Source organism: Podarcis cretensis (genome assembly GCF_951804945.1).
Source record: "Podarcis cretensis genome assembly, chromosome: 17".
Lineage (NCBI taxonomy): Eukaryota > Metazoa > Chordata > Lepidosauria > Squamata > Lacertidae > Podarcis > Podarcis cretensis.
In genome coordinates this window covers 31828769-31846611 of record NC_137187.1, presented here as the reverse complement: position 1 = coordinate 31846611, position 17843 = coordinate 31828769, and the positions used below count along the sequence as shown (strand labels likewise).

The 17843-nt window shown below is 43.8% G+C and overlaps 1 protein-coding gene across 1 annotated transcript in view; it reads left to right on the top strand.

Annotated features, from left to right (window-relative positions):
- The window catches only part of LOC307206545 (alpha-2-macroglobulin-like protein 1), an 83527-nt gene that overhangs the window by 18148 nt on the left and 47536 nt on the right, over positions 1 to 17843 (top strand). The window contains exon 3 of the mRNA XM_079959914.1: positions 16364 to 16547. Coding sequence (XP_079816040.1) covers positions 16364 to 16547 — 184 coding nt within the window. The remainder of the gene's footprint in view (positions 1 to 16363; positions 16548 to 17843) is intronic.

Genomic DNA, 17843 nt, shown 5'->3' with positions numbered 1-17843 from the left:
TAAGGTACTGGAAAAAAATTTAACAAATGTTGAAAGGGATAGATTCCAAGAGGAAACTGGGTTAGTGGTGGCAAAGAGTGTAAAATACCTGGGGATTAACATGACATCTAAGAATGTAAACTTATTTAAGGACAACTATGATAAGTGCTGGACTGAGATAAAGAAAGATTTAGAAATATGGTCAAACCTGAAGCTTTCCTTGTTAGGTCGAATTGCAGTAATCAAAATGAATGTATTGCCTAGAATGTTATTTTTGTTTCAGACATTACAAATTGTTGATAAACTGGACTGTTTCAAGAAGTGGCAGAAAGACATATCTAAATTTGTCTGGCAGGGCAAAAAGCCCAGAATTAAGTTTAAGATACTTACCGATTCTAAAGAAAGAGGGGGGTTTGCCCTGCCGGACTTAAGACTCTACTATGAATCGGCAGCTTTCTGCTGGTTAAAAGATTGGCTACTTCTTGAAAATGCAGACATTCTAGATTTGGAAGGATTTGACAATAATTTTGGTTGGCATGCATATATCTGGTATGACAAGGTTAAAGTGTATAAGGGTTTTAAAAATCATATTGTCAGGAAAGCACTATATAATGTTTGGATACGGTACAAAGATTTATTGGAAAACAGAACTCCCAGGTGGCTTTCACCTATGGAGGCTAAGGAGGTAAAGAAACTTAATATGAGAACCAATTGGCCGAAATATTCTGAGATTTTAGAACAAGAAGGTGGTGAATTTAAACTACAAAGTTATGAGAAAATAAAGTCTAAGGTACGAGATTGGCTCCATTATTTTCAAATAATGGAGGCTTTCAAACAAGACAGGAAAATTGGTTTCCAGGTGGAGAAATCGAAATTAGAAACAGAATTGTTAGAACCCAATACTAAGAATTTATCAAGAATGTACAACTTGCTGTTGAAGTGGAATACAATAGATGAGACAGTGAAGTCTGCTATGGTTAAATGGGCACAGGACATAGGTCATGACATTATGTTTGCTGACTGGGAGCAGTTATGGACCACAGGTATTAAATTTACGGCATGTAATGCCTTATGAGAAAACATTATGAAAATGATTTATAGGTGGTACATGACCCCAGTCAAGCTTGCGAAGATTTATCATTTGCCCAATAACAAATGTTGGAAATGTAAAGAGACTGAAGGTACCTTTTTCCACCTTTGGTGGACCTGCCCAAAGATTAAGGCCTTCTGGGAAATGATTTATAATGAAATTAAGAAAGTGCTTAAGTGCACCTTTAACAAGAAACCAGAGGCATTTCTCTTGGGTATGGTCGGCCAGCTGGTGTCGAAGAAGGATAAGAATTTCTTTTTGTATGCTACTACGGCAGCAAGGATTCTTCTAGCAAAGTATTGGAAGACACAAGAGCTACCCACGCTGGAGGAATGGCAGGCGAAAGTGATTGACTTTATGGGACTTGCAGAAATGACCGGCAGAATCCGCGACCAAGAGAAAGAGACTGTGGAAGAAGATTGGAACAAATTTAAGATGTATCTTAAGAATTATTATAAAATTGAGGAGTGTTAAAATGCTGAGGGAAAAGAAAACGTAGAATTGCAGCGAAAAATTGGGTTTAATTTTAGGGTGGAATAGAAAAAGAGGATGAATTTATATTTAATTGGGCAAGAAAGGTTGCTGAATAATGGTACTAAATTAAGGATGCAAAAAGGGAAAGGTATGGGGAAGTCCGGGAAAAGAGGGTTATGGAAATAAGGTTAAGAAAATATGAGTTTTTTGTTTGTTTGTTTTTATGTTGTTTTTTGTTTTTGTTAAAAAATTGGAAATCAATAAAAATCTTTATAAAAACAAAAAACAAAATGCAGCAGTCTGATTGGTCCTAGAACAATAGGATTCAGAATGCAGCAGTCTGATTGGTCCTAGAACAATGCAGCAGTATGATTGGTTGGCAGGAACCACCCAATCATGTTCCAGATATAAGTGAATCCACAACCTGATTGGCTTACAGTAGAATTCCAGAATTAGCCAATCATGTGCAGCCCATTGTGTAAATAATGTATATAAAGCAGATACTTTGAGGGGACATTCATTCATTCCTCCTCACCACTATGAGCTGAATAAAGAGCATGAAATCACTTTGCGACTCTGAGTATATTTCACTGGCGATGAGGGTGGGATCCCACTGAGCTGACTGCCACACACAGCACCGCAGCACCGCCACCTGCCGCACCGCTGCCTCGCACCGTGTATCCAGGCTTCAGCTCCGGGACACAAGAACTCAGAATGGCAACCGACAGCAGCTTCTCGCCGTTCAACCCAGCATCTGGAGACTGGGAAGCGTACACCTCCCGTTTCACCTTCCTCCTAGAAGCCAAAGGGGTCACCGATGAAGAAGATGCCAAGAAGAGGGCGATATTCTTCAGCGTCTGCGGAGAGGAGACGTTTGAAATCGCCCGGGCTCTCCTTGCGCCTGAAGACATCGCTACTGTTCCATACAAAACAATAATGGAACAGCTGAAGGGGCACTTTTCGCCGCAGCCCTCAGTGGTGGCTCGTCGAAATGCCTTCTACGCAAAGCGGCAAGCCCCTGGGGAAACCATAACTGGGTTTGTGATCTCTCTCCACCAAGCCGCCCGGTTCTGCAACTTCTCAGAGCGGGAGAACATGCTTCGTGACCGCCTCGTCGGTGGCCTGAAGGATGAGAAGCTGCAACGACGCCTCTACACTAAGGCAACCCTGTATTGGGAAATTTTGAATGTCCAATGTTTTACGATTTTTTATGTATTGTAAGCCACCCAGAGTGGCTGGGGAAGCCCAGCCAGATGGACAGGGTATACATAATAAAATTATTATTATTATTATTATTATTATTATTATTATTATTATATTGCTGGACCCTCAACCGGACACTGATATGACTATTTCCACAGATAAACTGAGGGGTGTAGATTTTCAACATCCATTCTGAATGCAGAAATAGATGATGGTTTCACTACACAGGAATTCACAGGTGGCTAGTCAGAGCTTTTTCTGTCCTTTCTCTTTTGGGCTATGGGTGTTTCCCCCCAAACAACTTACACTGACTGATATTTCATTTATTGAATTTATATCCGATCCTTCCTCCTGAAACAGCAAACACGTCCACATTTTTTAAAGCATCCTAAAACAGTTGGAACATTCTATTTTTTAATTTTTTTAAAAAATAATATTTATTACTTTTAAAGCTTACAAAAAAGAAAAGGAAGAAAAAAGACAAAAGAACAAAAAAGAGAAAAAACAATACAATACATAAACAATACAAAACACAACCTTAACAAATTAAATTAACACAATAAAGTAAACCAAACCAAACAAAAACAATTTAAAAACATACATCATACCTTTTCCATATTCTATCTTTCATTCCCTTGTATCATTGACCTCCTCTCACCTCCCTCTTTTTATTCCACTTCCATTAATTGTTTCAGCAATTCCTTTCCAACTTTCTCTATTTTCTATCATATAAATGTCTTAACATATTTTTAATCTTATTTCCATTAAAATTAGTATACTTATTTAAGCTTAACTCCTTATAGCATTTCAGCTAAAGCCATAAAATTTCCTTCCAACATTTTTCTATCACTCATTAATTTTACAATATTTCTATAGACTTTAAATTTCCAATCTTCTTCCACCATCTCCTCTCCCCAGTCTCGGACTCTACCAGCCACTTCCGTCAACTCCATACAGTCCATCAACCTGGAGATCTTATGTCCGAGGCTCTTAACTCTTTTCCACGTCCCTTCTGCCAGTCTTCTTCATATTCTTTGATGCTAAAGAGCAGATCTCGGGAAAACTCCAATCCAACGATACTTTTATTCCTTCTCGACAGGTCAGCCAGATTTCCATAATTAAAACTAGGATCCATAAAGTATTTCCGGGCATGTTTCAAAATTCCTCCAAATCCAAAGGCCCCCAGAACTCCAATCTCCTCCTGACCCAAGTCCATATTCCAAAAGTCAGTTAATCCCTGCATAGAGGGATCTTTCCAACTTTCCTTTTCTAGTCCAGGCCAGGCTCCGATCTTCAAAATCTGACGTTTTCTAGTCTCAATCATAAAGGGCCTCAACTTGTAGTCCTCAATTTGCCTCTGTAAGGCTAAGGCTCTCCCTTGTATTACTTTAGGTTCGACAACAGCAACTTTCTCCTTCTCCTTTTCAGCGATTTGTCCTGTTGAAATAGATTCCTGTGCCAAATCCTGAATAATTTCTGTATTGGTGCTCACTTTTGGTTCCAAAATGTCAATTTTAGTAGTCATAGCATCCATCTTTTTATGAAGCTGTTCCAACAAGTGGCTTATCTTAGAAAATGCAGTCCATAAGGCTTCTCCTGTCGACATTCTTGAATATCCAAGGTCAATCTCTAGTTCTCACAGTTCTTATCAAGCAGCTGGAGATTTCCCAGCTCCACTCTTGTAACAGTTTCAAAAGCTCCCTCTAGAGGGGAACAGTCTCCACTTGTATCAATCTTTTCCAACACAGATCAAAAAGTAAAGATAGTTTCAATTTTCAGATACTTTTCCTCCCTTTTAAACGCAGAAGCGGACAATGGAAACAATATATTTCTCTTATTTAACTGACTGTCAACATCCGTTCTCTTCGCTGTCAATGAACTCTGAAACATCAGTCACTGAGAGCCCGTTCCCAGGTTCAGAGCAGTGGTAATTTAATTTTAATCACTCTCTCCTGCAGGATACACAGTCCAAAATTTCCCCCCTCTTCTCCTGCTTCCAAGGGGGGGTCTAATAATTTCAATCGATGGAAGTTTAATCCTTTACATAAGGCTTGTAAGCTCTTTGCTTCAGTCTATTTACTTGTAAGCTCTTTGCTTCAGTCTATTTACAAAAGGGGAAGGCGGACTTCCTGTTTTGAACCTTCCCCATTCGATGCCAAATTAAGATATTTAAAGATCAATTTTCAGTTTTACTCATGGGTTGTTGTTTAAAATCCAATTGTCCACAAGAAAAAGTCAGTGCTCTCCGGCAACAGCAATGTGGCTTCACTCCATGAAAGAAGCGGTCGATTCAAAGCACCGCGTCGCTCACCCCACGTCGCTCCCCAAAACAGGGTTCCCAAAAACAGGGTTTCCCTGCGAGTAGGGGAGGCGCAAAAGGTGCCAGCCGAATCCCAGGTTCACAAGCTTCTTCCACCTGTGATTTCAATGGGTCTCCGCCTTCGCCGTGGCGGTATAGACCCAACTTTCCATGGAGCAAGTTCCTCCCAATCGGAGGAACTCTGCCATTGCCGGGGGCGCCAACCCGGAAGTTGGAACATTCTAACAGCCGTTGCAGTTAAAAATATGTAAAACATCTGTGAGGGCAGATGAGCTCATAACAATTGTCATGGGTTCAAAGCATTTGTGAACTTACTTGCAATAATAGCATAATATTCATAATATTCCCAGTACGTTTCTGAGCCCAATTCAAAGTGTTGGTGCCAACCTTTAAAGCCCTAAACAGCCTTGGCCCAGTATACCTAAAGGAGCGTCTCCACCCCCATCGTTCTGCCCGGACCCTGAGGTCCAACACCAAGGTCCATCTGACGGTTCCCTCACTGCGAGACGTGAAGTTACAGGGAACCAGGCAGAGGGCCTTCTCGGTAGTGGCACCCGCCCTGTGGAACACCCTCCCATCAGATGTCGAGGAAATAAACAACTATCTGACTTTTAGAAGATACCTGAAAGCAACCCTGTATCAGGAAAATTTTAATGTCTAATGTTTTACAATTTTTTATGTGTTGTAAGCCGCCCAGAGTGGCTGGGGAAACCCAGCCGGATGGACAGGGTATACATAATAAAATTATGATTATGATTATGATTATGATTATGATTATGATTATGATTATTATATTGCTGGACCCTCGACCGGACACTGATATGACTATTTCCACAGATAAACTGTTGCCCCTGCAATATTATCTCTCACCTACCCTGCCCCCACTTCTTGCCGTAGGTTTACATGGGTTGGACTGGGGCAACTCGCCATACAATCATGGCACCAACTCACGTGGTGTGTTGTACTAAGCCTTAGGGGGGGGGGTTCACTGCAGGGATGGCAATCTCTACCATAGCTAGTGTGCTGCCTTGTTCCGTCCTTCACTGTGACCCGTTGCCCTTATCTAGCTAAGAAGCGAGAGCATCTTCTACTGAGTGGCTTGCAATGCATGAAACTTGCCTGGAAGCTGATGCATTCGTGGGTCCCTGGCTTCTCCACATCCTTCTCCAGCAGGGTGTGGTTCTTCAATTGACATTGAAGAACCACACCCTGCTGGAGTGTGGTTCACGTCACTGTCAGGTGGCCCGTCTCTGGCAGGGACATCAGTTGCACACAAAACCTTTCTGTATTGGGATGGCGGATGATTGCAGGGAAAGCCACCAGATAGCGGCTATGAGAGAAAAGAGAGGGGGGCATCCTATGATTTGTAAGGCCTTTCCTGACAGTTTTGGAGAAATTGTACTTTAGCAGTTGTTGCAAAGTTGCTCTGTGGGATCCAGACAATTTTAATTAAGTTATTTTATTTTTTAAAAAATTATTAGTTTTACATTAATTTATATATATAATTTATACCACAGAGCCTCGGACTTGCCGATCAGAAGGTCGGCGGTTTGAATCCCCGCGACGGGGTGAGCTCCCGTTGCTCGGTCCCTGCTCCTGCCAACCTAGCAGTTCGAAAGTACGTCAAAGTGCAAGTAGATAAATAGGTACCGCTCCAGCGGGAAGGTAAACGGCGTTTCCGTGCGCTGTTCTGGTTCACCAGAAGCAGCTTAGTCATGCTGGCCACAGCTGTACGCCGGCTCCCTCGGCCAGTAAAGTGAGATGAGCACCGCAACCCCAGAGTCGGCCATGACTGGACCTAATGGTCAGGGGTCTCTTTACATTTATACATAATAACTTTAACCATTTCAAATCATAAAAAGAAAAGGTTCTTTCGAACCTTCAGACCTCCTCCCTTCCCTCCATGGTTCCATTTCCCCCCAAAAATATTCTTTTTCTTTTACCGTTATCCATCTGTTATATAATTATGGATACCAAAGTTCATTTCACATTACAAGTGTCATTGTATCCCTGCCAAGATTTTAATTAAGTTATAGTCCCTTATCGGGGGCGGGGGGGGGACATTACTCAGTAATTGCTAAGGCCTTTGGCCAAACAACAAACTGAAGCAAACAAACAAAACAACCTAAAATAAAAAAAACTTTTTTTGTCATTGGGTAAGGGATTCAATTCTCCTGGGCAGCTGCAGGGTGTGGCAGATAAATTAGAATTATAGAATTGGAATTAGAGTTGGAAGAATTAGAGCTGGAAGGGACCCTGATGATCATCTAGACCAGGGGTAGTCAACCTTTTTATACCTACTGCCTACTAATCCATCTTTCTTGATGGTAAAATTTCCTTACCGCCCACCAGCCTCAATGGAAGGAGGATTCAGCTTGTGCCGTAGACTCGCAGTGTTCCCCAACCTTGGGCCTCCAGCTGTTTTTGGACTACAACTCCCATCATCCCTCGCTAGCAAGACCAGTGGTCAAGGATGATGGGAATTGCAGTCCAAAAACAGCTGGAGGCCCAAGGTTGGGGAATGAGGCGAACCCCCTACCGCCCACCTAGAATCCTGAAACACCCACTAGTGGGCGGTAGGGACCAGGTGGACAACCCCTGATCTAGACTAATTCCCCAAAATGCAGGAATATGTAGCTGTCCCGTACAGGGATCAAACCTGCAACCCTGGTGCTGTGGCAATTTGCAGCCTCTGCTGGCTTGGGGACAGACGAGAGGTGAATTTAGCGGTGCGTGTGTCCTCTGCAAAAAAGATCAACAAGTCAACAAGTTTGACCATCTCACCCCATTTTCTAAATTTGAGTCCCCCCAAATAGGGGGCATCTTATACATGGGGGCGTGTTATACATGGAAAAGTATGGTACATTTCCAGTTTGGGAATCAAAATCAAGGGATAAAAATGTTGGGGTGAGGGAAATCCAGCACTTGACATAACTTCCTGACCTGTGCATTTCATCCCACAAAATCAGCAGTAACATCAGGCACGTTTACTCTCAGCCTGCTGTTTATGGAAGTTTGAGTAAGGATCCGGGATCTATGTGACTGTATGTCTTGGAACAGATTTAGAAATGTGAACTTTATACTTGCTGAGAAGGTCAGTTAAACATAGTTGGAAAGTACAATGGGTCAGTGACTCCCAGTCACTATATCAAGATTGACATCAAGGTGAAGCCTTCAGGTTCAATCCCCCATAGATGTTTCAAAAAACACACTTTAATTGCATCCCATTTGGAGTACAGCGGTACCTCGGTTTTCAAATATCTCGGAAGCTGAGAGCTTTGGTTTCTGAATGCCGAAACCTGGAAGTAAATGCTTCGGTTTTCAAACATTTTGGAAGTTGAACAGTATTTTGGAATGGATTACAGTGGTACCTTGGTTTACAACCATAATCCATTCCAGAGGTCCGGTTGTAAACCAAAACAGGTTGTAACCCAAGGCACACTTTCGCCAGCGGGGCCTCCAAAAAAAAAAAAAGGGTTGTAATCCAAAAAAAGGGACACACACTTCTGGGTTTGATGTGGTTGTAATCCAAAACAGCTGTAATCCAAAACGGTTGCAAACCAAGGTACCACCGTAGGTTCGAGAACCGAAGTACCACTGTACTGAATTGCACTCTGTTTGGGGCTGAATTTTGAAAAGTTTGAAAAGAGCTGCAGCCAAAGTTTTGACCAGGGCTAGTTGTAGGGAGCAGACATATCTCTTGTTACAATAGCTCCACTGGCTACAGGTTTGTTTTCAGGCTCAATTCAAAGGTTATGACCTATGTAGCCATCCAAGCTCTCAGGCCGTATTCCCTCACACGAACCTGCCCAGGTCCTGAGATCATCAGGGGAGGCCTTTCTCTCAGTCCTGCCACCCTCACAGGTATGCTTGGTGGGGACGGGAGAGAGGGCCTCCTCGGTGGCTGCTCCCAGGCTGAGAAACTCCCTCCCTAGACAAACTAGACTGGGTCCTTCCTTGAGGTCCTTCCAACTATTGTATGGTTTTTTCATAGGTTTTACATATAGATAAAGGTAAAGGTAAAGGTACCCCTGCCCGTACGGGCCAGTCTTGACAGACTCTGGGGTTGTGCGCCCATCTCACTTAAGAGGCCAGGGGCCAGCGCTGTCCGGAGACACTTCCGGGTCACGTGGCCAGCATGACATCGCTGCTCTGGCGAGCCAGAGTCGCACACGGAAACGCCGTTTACCTTCCCACTGGTAAGCGGTCCCTATTTATCTACTTGCACCCGGAGGTGCTTTCGAACTGCTAGGTTGGCAGGCGCTGGGACCGAGCAGCGGGAGCGCACCCCGCCGCAGGGATTCGAACCGCCGACCTTTCGATCGGCAAGCCCTAGGCACTGAGGCTTTAACCCACAGCGCCACCTGCGTCCCATTTACATATAGATAGATAGTTTCAATTATGCTTAAACGGTTTTTTAAGCAGTTCTTATTTTTATCTGTAAGCTGCCTTGAGTCCCTGTCAGGGGAAAAGGCAGGGTATAAAAATTAATCAATTTTGGGATCAAAAGTAGGGTGGTCAGGTGCAGAACAGGACAGGCCCCTCTCCCTGCACCTTTGACAGTTGTGTAGAAGAGGGAATTTCTGCAGGTGCAGCTTGTCATGGCTGCATTTCCCCTCACACAATTCCCCTCACTGAAACTAGGCTTGAAAGAACCATTTTGTTGTGGCCAGAATAATAGTTTGTGGTGTGTTGTTGGCTGCAGTGTTGTGTGGGGCCCAAGACAGTTTCTCTGGTTTGCAAATTTACCCAGAAAGGTAGATGAACTGTGGTAAACAAACCATGAAGGGCCAACCCACGGCTCTGTACACATTACCAGCTTAGAACACAGTGAGATCGTTTTCCCTCACTTTCAAGTCAAATTTGCATGTACAGATGTCTTCATCCAATTTACCTCCCCCCATACTTCCAAACCCACCAGCTCCTATGCAACGGCAGTCTCCAATGAACACACCTCAGCTTTTCTGAAATGCATGTGGCTTATGTTTTCAAATCAGATGGAAGCTGATTTGAGGGAAACACATCAGACAACGGTAGTTCTCAAGGAACTGCAGGATAGCGATGGATTGTAGCTGACATCGGCTTCAGACACCAGGGCTAGCTGGAGGAAACAGACATGTGTACACAGCCTTAGTCTGAACTCAAGATTGTGGCTTGTTTCACCCTACCAGAATGTTATGAGTTTGTGGATCCCTGGATCCAGCAGGTGCTAAAATCTAAACAAAGCTATGTAAGCCAGGCTACCTTCCTATTGGGAAGGAGAAATCCTGAAGCTGAGGCTCCAATACTTTGGCCACCTCATGAGAAGAGAAGACTCCCTGGAAAAGACCCTGATGTTGGGAAAGATTGAGGGCACAAGGAGAAGGGGACGACAGAGGACGAGATGGTTGGACAGTGTTCCTGAAGCTACTAATCTGAGTTTGACCAAACTGCGGGAGGCAGTGGAAGATAGAAGTGCCTGGTGTGCTCTGGTCCATGGGGTCATGAAGAGTTGGACAGGACTAAACAACAACAATAAACAACAACCTTCCTATGTTATGGTAATCACCTGGGAGATGGAGCCATTAAGAGAACAAAGGGTCAAGGGATCAACAGATAAAGCCAGAGTTTAGGGAATCACTGATGTGACCTACACAGAGAGAGAGAGAGTCAGGGAGCAATGTGAAGAACTAGGGCTTAGAGGGTTATGGGTTATGTGAGCTAGCAGCTGGATGCGACAACAAAAAACCCTGCAAGCTGGAAAGCCAGAGAAGCAGAGCACAATATTTGATTCCTGTTTGAATCCAAGGCTGCAACTATGAGAGAAACAAGACCCTCTTGGAGCCCCTCCTTCATAGGCTCAGGTTGTCTATATGTGTAAATAAACCATATGCCATAAAGACACCACAGTCTCTGTTGTGCCTCATTTTCAAAAGGAAACAAGAATCCTGGGTATGCACCTGGAATCTCGCACAGTGGTACCTTGGTTTGCAACCGTTTTGGATTACAACTGTTGTGGATTACAACCACGTCAAACCCGGAAGTGTGTGTCCCTTTTTTTGGATTACAACCCATTTTTTTTTTGGAGGCCCCACTAGCGAAAGTGCGCCTTGGGTTACAACCTGTTTTGGTTTACAACCGGACCTCCGGAATGGATTATGGTTGTAAACCAAGGTACCACTGTAATCCATACCAAAAGACTGTTCGACTTCCAAAATGTTTGAAAACCGAAGCATTTACTTCCAGGTTTCGGCATTCAGAAACCAAAGCTCTCGGCTTTCGAGACGTTTGAAAATGTACACCAAATGGGATGCAATTAAAGTGTGTTTTACTGCGGCCAAATCAGACATCTCAAGGAAGGGGCGCAGTTGCCACACTAGCTTTATAACTGTGCAAATGCCCTCCTGGCCACCACAGAGACCTGGGCATCTAGGAGCACATCTAAACTGCAAACCTGTGTCTGCAGTGTGACCCCCCCATCCAGCCCAGGCTCAATCCCTATTCCCTGTTCTGCCTTCCAACTATCTTTATTTCCTTGTAACCATAGGAGCTGACTCCTAGGGGGCCAAGGTCCCTTTGCTCCCACCCAATAAAATATTTGAAGGGGCTGCCCCCCCAAAGTTGATGGGCATTGCCATTCAAGTGGTGTGCACCTGTGATTGATTATGCAGGGCAAGGCTTTCCTGGCTCCACTGAATATTTTATTCAAGTTGGTACCTCTACTTGGAACACTCCTGTTTGTTCCATTTTAACTCTTCCGACCATCTGTTTCTGGATCCCCAACCAGCTTCCTGTCTGTCAGAAGACTGGCCCTCAGTCTGTAAATGCTAATGTTTCTATAGGAGCCTGCTGTGAGGGACTTAATCAAAGCTTTTTGAAACATCTATGGGGGATTGAACCTGAAGGCTTCACCTTGATGACAATCTTGATATAGTGACTGGGAGTCACTGACCCATTGTACTTTCCAACTATGTTTAACTGTCCTTCTCAGCAAGTATAAAGTTCACATTTCTAAATCTGTTCCAAGACATACAGTCACATAGATCCCGGATCCTTACTCAAACTTCCATAAACAGCAGGCTGAGAGTAAACGTGCCTGCAGTTACTGCTGATTTTTGTGGGATGAAATGCACAGGTCAGGAAGTTATGTCGTGCTGGATTTCCCTCACCCCAACATTTTTATCCCTTGATTTTGATTCCCAAACCTGAAATGTACCATACTTTTTCGTCTGTAATACGCCCCATGTATAAGACGCCCCATGTATTTTGGGGGACTCAAATTTAGAAAATGGGGTGAGATGGCACAAAGTTGTTGATCTTTTTTGCAGAGAATTGCCCAGAGTTGTTGAGCTTTTTATGCTGACAATCGCTCACCAGCATGCACCGCTAAATCCGTCTCTTATCTATCCCCAAGCCAGCAGAGGCTGCAAATTGCCACAGTGTCGCCCAGTCAGCACCACCCACACAGCAACCAATAACATGCACAAAAGCCATTGACAGCCATGGCAGCAACCAATCAAACGTGCTATGCTATGCACTACCCATGTATAAGACACCCCCACTTTTTAGCATGATCTTTATTGGAAAAAACCTAGTCTTATACACGGAAAAGTCCGGTAGGTAGTTTTCAGGCAGATGTTCCCTTACATTCTGGAGTTGAAAGGACATACCATATTTCCAGAAGGACAGCAATGCACAATCCCAGTCATGTTTATTCAGATGCAAGTTCTATATTTACTCAAGTCTAATGCACCATCAAATCTAATGTTCACCCGATTTTTCGCAGCCTAATTTGGCAAAAAAGGTGTGCATTAGACTCAAGTAAATATGCTATATCTGAAATAACTACTGGTGGCTTTTCTGTTGTTCCTCAAAACAGCACATCCTTATGTACACATAACTGAAAATAGAATCTATATCTATATCTATCTATCATCTATCTATCTATCTATCTATCTATCTATCTATCTATCTATCTATCTATCATCTATCTATCTATCTATCTATCTATCTATCTATCTATCTATCTATCTAATCTATCTATCTATCTATCTATCTATCTATCTATCTATCTATCTATCTATCTATCTATCTATCTATCCTGTAAGTCCTTCCAGCAGCACTGCTTCCATTGTCCCTGGGATCTGCATTCGTGACTCTTTCCCCCTCCCTCCTCCTTTGAATAAGGAGACTGGTAGTTCTCAGGAAAGCATGTAACACAGGGAAAAACAAATCTCTATGTCCCTTGAACTACAACAGCCCAGTTTAACTGTACAGACACCCTCTCTCTTGGTTCTAAGTAAGGGCTTGGTGGTGGAGGGGCTGCTCCTTGCCAGGGTGGTGTGGTGGTTAAGAGTGGTAGTCTCCTAATCTGGTGAACCGGGTTCGCTTCCCCGCTCCTCCACATGCAGCTGCTGGGTGACCTTGGGCTGGTCACACTTCTCTGAAGTCTCTCAGCCCCACTCATCTCACAGAGTGTTTGTTGTGGGGGAGGAAGGGAAAGGAGAATGTTAGCCACTTTGAGACTCCTTCGGGTAGCGGGATATCAAGTCCAAACTCTTCTTCTTCTCTTCTCGTCAAATACTGTACATTGTTTGTTCTGCTCCAACACTATTTTTGCCGTATTCTAGCAAGTGGGTGGCGCTGTGGTCTAAACCACTGAGCCTCTTGGGCTTGCCAGTTGGAAGGTCAGCGGTTTGAATCCCCGCGACGGGGTGAGCTCCCGTTGCTCTGTCCCAGCTCCTGCCAACCTAGCAGTTCGAAAGCACGCTAGTGCGAGTAGATAAATAGGTACTGCTGCAGCAGGAAGGTAAATGGCGTATCCATGTCACAGATATTCCATGAGTCTCTCTGCATGCTGCCCTTTGCATGGCTCAATTCAGATGCATCTCAAAGTCAAACTGCACCAAATTTTTCGCAATGCCCTATTGACAAGAAATTATCGGCTGTATTAGCTGCATTATGCTGCCCTGTTGTCATGTAGTCACAGCGGGGGCAGGAGACATTGGAGAGGACGTTGATTACTTAGCAAAGTAAATACAGTAAATACAGGGGTGGACCCACGAAGGGATCACTAGGAGGGTATTTAGATCTCTGCATCTCCAGTGCTGGGTGTCTGGAGAACCAGCCTGTTCTGCCCATCACAGCTCAGCCATGGGGGCAGCCCCACTCCTCTGTGCCTTGACTGTACTCTCACTCACAGCTCCAGTCATATCGGACCCGTAAGATTTTAATTTTCCATTTCTCTTTGCTCAGCCAGTTTCATAGTGGAATAGGAGTGCAGACGGGCACAAAAACCTAAGGAATATGAGGAAATGGCAAAACTTACCTAAAGAATAAGAAATCAAGATAACTAACTCTTTATAAATGAATGGAAATGGTTTATTGAATATTTGCAGATAAATTGTAAACAGATAAAAACATTAGCAGGGTTATTGTAATAACCTGCAGTTTCATGAGAGTATCTATTTATTTATAGTAGATAATTAAATGAGTAACTTAAATGAATTTGGATATGCAGAAGATATGAAAAAATAAATTTAAGGAACCGCAGAAAGGGGGGGAGGGAATCAAATTTTGAAATGTGAAATGGATTGTAAAGATAATGGGATGTATAAATTTGGAAAGTATAAAAAAAACTTTTAAAAAAGAATGCAGATGGGCGCATGGGGCAGAGAGTGACAATTCTGAGCTCCCTTTGCAAATGTGGGTCGCACTGGCTCAGGTTATCTTCTGCACGGAGGCAGATTTTAGAGCACTTTCAGGCACTGGGTTTAAACTGACTTGTTGAATTGCTTTGAATGGAGAACCTCCAGGTATTCTGTTACCAGGCATGCAGCTCTGTTTTATGCACGTTTACTCAGAAACAATTTCCATTCAATGACATAGAAGTCTGCTTGTTGCTGGAGCTAATTCCATAGCTTAACTGCATGCTGTGGGGAGTTATTTCTTGCAACATTCAGCTCCGCTGGGTTCTAGGAGAGAGGGAGAAAACTTTACCCACACCATACATAATCTAAACTAATCTCCTGCCCCAATTTTGTAACTTTCCCTCATGCCTAACCTTTAAGCTGAGCTCAGGTGGTTAGGGCATGATGCTGATAACACCAGGGTTGCAGGTTTGATCCCTGTATGGGACAGCTGCGTATTCCTGCATTTTGGGGAGTTAGTCTAGATCAGGGGTTGTCCACCCGGTCCCTACCGCCCACTAGTGGGTGTTTCAGGATTCTAGGTGGGCGGTAGGGGGTTCTCTACGGCACAAGCTGAATCCTCCTTCCATTGAGGCTGGTGGGCAGTAAGGAAATTTTACCATCAGGAAAGATGGATTAGTAGGCAGTAGGTATAAAAAGGTTGACTACTCCTGGTCTAGATGATCATCAGGGTCCCTTCGAACTCTAATTCCAATTCTATAATTCTAATTTATCTGCCACACCCTGCAGCTGCCCAGGAGAACTGCATCCCTCATACAGTGACAAAAAAAGTTTTTTATTTTAGGTTGTTTTGTTTGTTTGCTTCAGTTTATTGTTCGGCCAACAGGCGTTAGCAATTACTGAGAAATGTCCTCCCCCCCCCCCCCGATAAGGGACTATAACTTAATTAAAATCTTGGCAGGGATACAATGACACTTGTAATGTGAAATGAACTTTGGTATCCACGATTATATAACAGATGGATAACGGTAAAAGAAAAAGAATATTTTTGGGGGGAAATGGAACCCATGGAGGGAAGGGAGGAGGTCTGAAGGTTCGAAAGAACTTTTTCTTTTTATGATTTGAAATTGTTAAAGTTATTATGTATAAAGGTAAAGAGACCCCTGGCCATTAGGTCCAGTCGTGGCCGACTCTGGGGTTGCGGCGCTCATCTTGCTTTACTGGCCGAGGGAGCCGGTGTACAGCTTCTGGGTCATGTGGCCAGCAGGACTAAGCCGCTTCTGCCAAACCAGAGCAGTGCACGGAAATGCCGTTTACCTTCCCGCTGGAGCGGTACCTATTTATCTACTTGCACTTTGATGTGCTTTCGAACTGCTAGGTTGACAGGAGCAGGGACCGAGCAACGGGAGCTCACCCCATCGCGGGGATTCGAACCGCCGATCTTCTGATCGGCAAGTCCTGGGCTCTGTGGTTTTACCCACAGTGCCACCCATGTTATGTATAAAATAATATAAAACTAATATTTTTTTAAAAAATAAAATAACTTAATTAAAATTGTCTGGATCCCACAGAGCAACTTTGCAACAACTGCTAAAGTACAATTTCTCCAAATCTGTCAGGAAAGGCCTTACAGATCATAGGATGCCCCCCCCCTCTTTTCTCTCACAGCCGCTATCTGGTGGCTTTCCCTGCAATCATCCGCCATCCCAATACAGAAAAGTTTTGTGTGCAACTGATGTCCCTGCCAGAGACGGCCCACGTGGTGGTGACATTAGAGATGACGTTGCAGAACCACACCCTGCTGGAGAAGGATGTGGAGAAGCCAGGGACCCACGAATGCATCAGCTTCCAGGCAAGTTTCATCCCTTGCAAGCCACTCAGTAGAAGATGCTCTCGCTTCTTAGCTAGATAAGGGCAGCGGGTCACAGTGAAGGACGGAACAAGGCAGCACACTAGCTATGGTAGAGATTGCCATCCCTGCAGTGAACCCCCCTAAGGCTTAGTACAACACACCACGTGAGTTGGTGCCATGGTTGTATGGCGAGTTGCCCCAGTCCAACCCATGTAAACCTATGGCAAGAAGTGGGGGCAGGGTAGGTGAGAGATAATATTGCAGGGGCAACAGTTTATCTGTGGAAATAGTCATATCAGTGTCCGGTCGAGGTTCCAGCAATATAATAATCATAATCATAATCATAATCATAATCATAATCATAATCATAATCATAAGTTTATTATGTATTCCCTGTCCATCCGGCTGGGTTTCCCCAGCCACTCTGGGCAGCTTACAACACAATTTTTTTTGTAAAACATTAGACATTAAAATTTTCCCGATACAGGGTTGCTTTCAGGTATCTTCTAAAAGTCAGATAGTTGTTTATTTCCTTGACATCTGATGGGAGGGCGTTCCACAGGGCAGGCGCCACTACTGAGAAGGCCCTCTGTCAGGTTCCCTGTAACCTCACTTCTCGCAGTGAGGGAACCGTCAGATGGACCTTGGTGTTGGACCTCGGGGTCCGGGCAGAACGATGGGGGTGGAGACGCTCCTTCAGGTATCCTGGGCCAAGGCTGTTTAGGGCTTTAAAGGTCGGCACCAACACTTTGAATTGGGCTCAGAAACGTACTGGGAATATTATGAATATTATGCTATTATTGCAAGTAAGTTCGCAAATGCTTTGAACCCATGACAATTGTTATGAGCTCATCTGCCCTCACAGATGTTTTACATATCTTTAACTGCAACGGCTGTTAGAATGTTCCAACTGTTTTAGGATGCTTTAAAAAATGTGGACGTGTTTGCTGTTTCAGGAGGAAGGATCGGATATAAATTCAATTAATGAAATATCAGTGTAAGTTGTTTGGGGGAAACACCCATAGCCCAAAAGAGAAAGGACAGAAAAAGCTCTGACTAGCCACCTGTGAATTCCTGTGTAGTGAAACCATCATCTATTTCTGCATTCAGAATGGATGTTGAAAATCTACACCCCCTCAGCTTAGCTGTTGCTTATGTTTTTTAAATTGGATGGAAGTGGGTTTGAGGGAAAGCAAACCAACCAGCAGTATTTCTCAGGAATTACAGGGTTGAGATGGATTGCTGCTCACGCCATGTCTACTCGGTTTCAAACACAAGTGGCTAGAGCACGTTGGA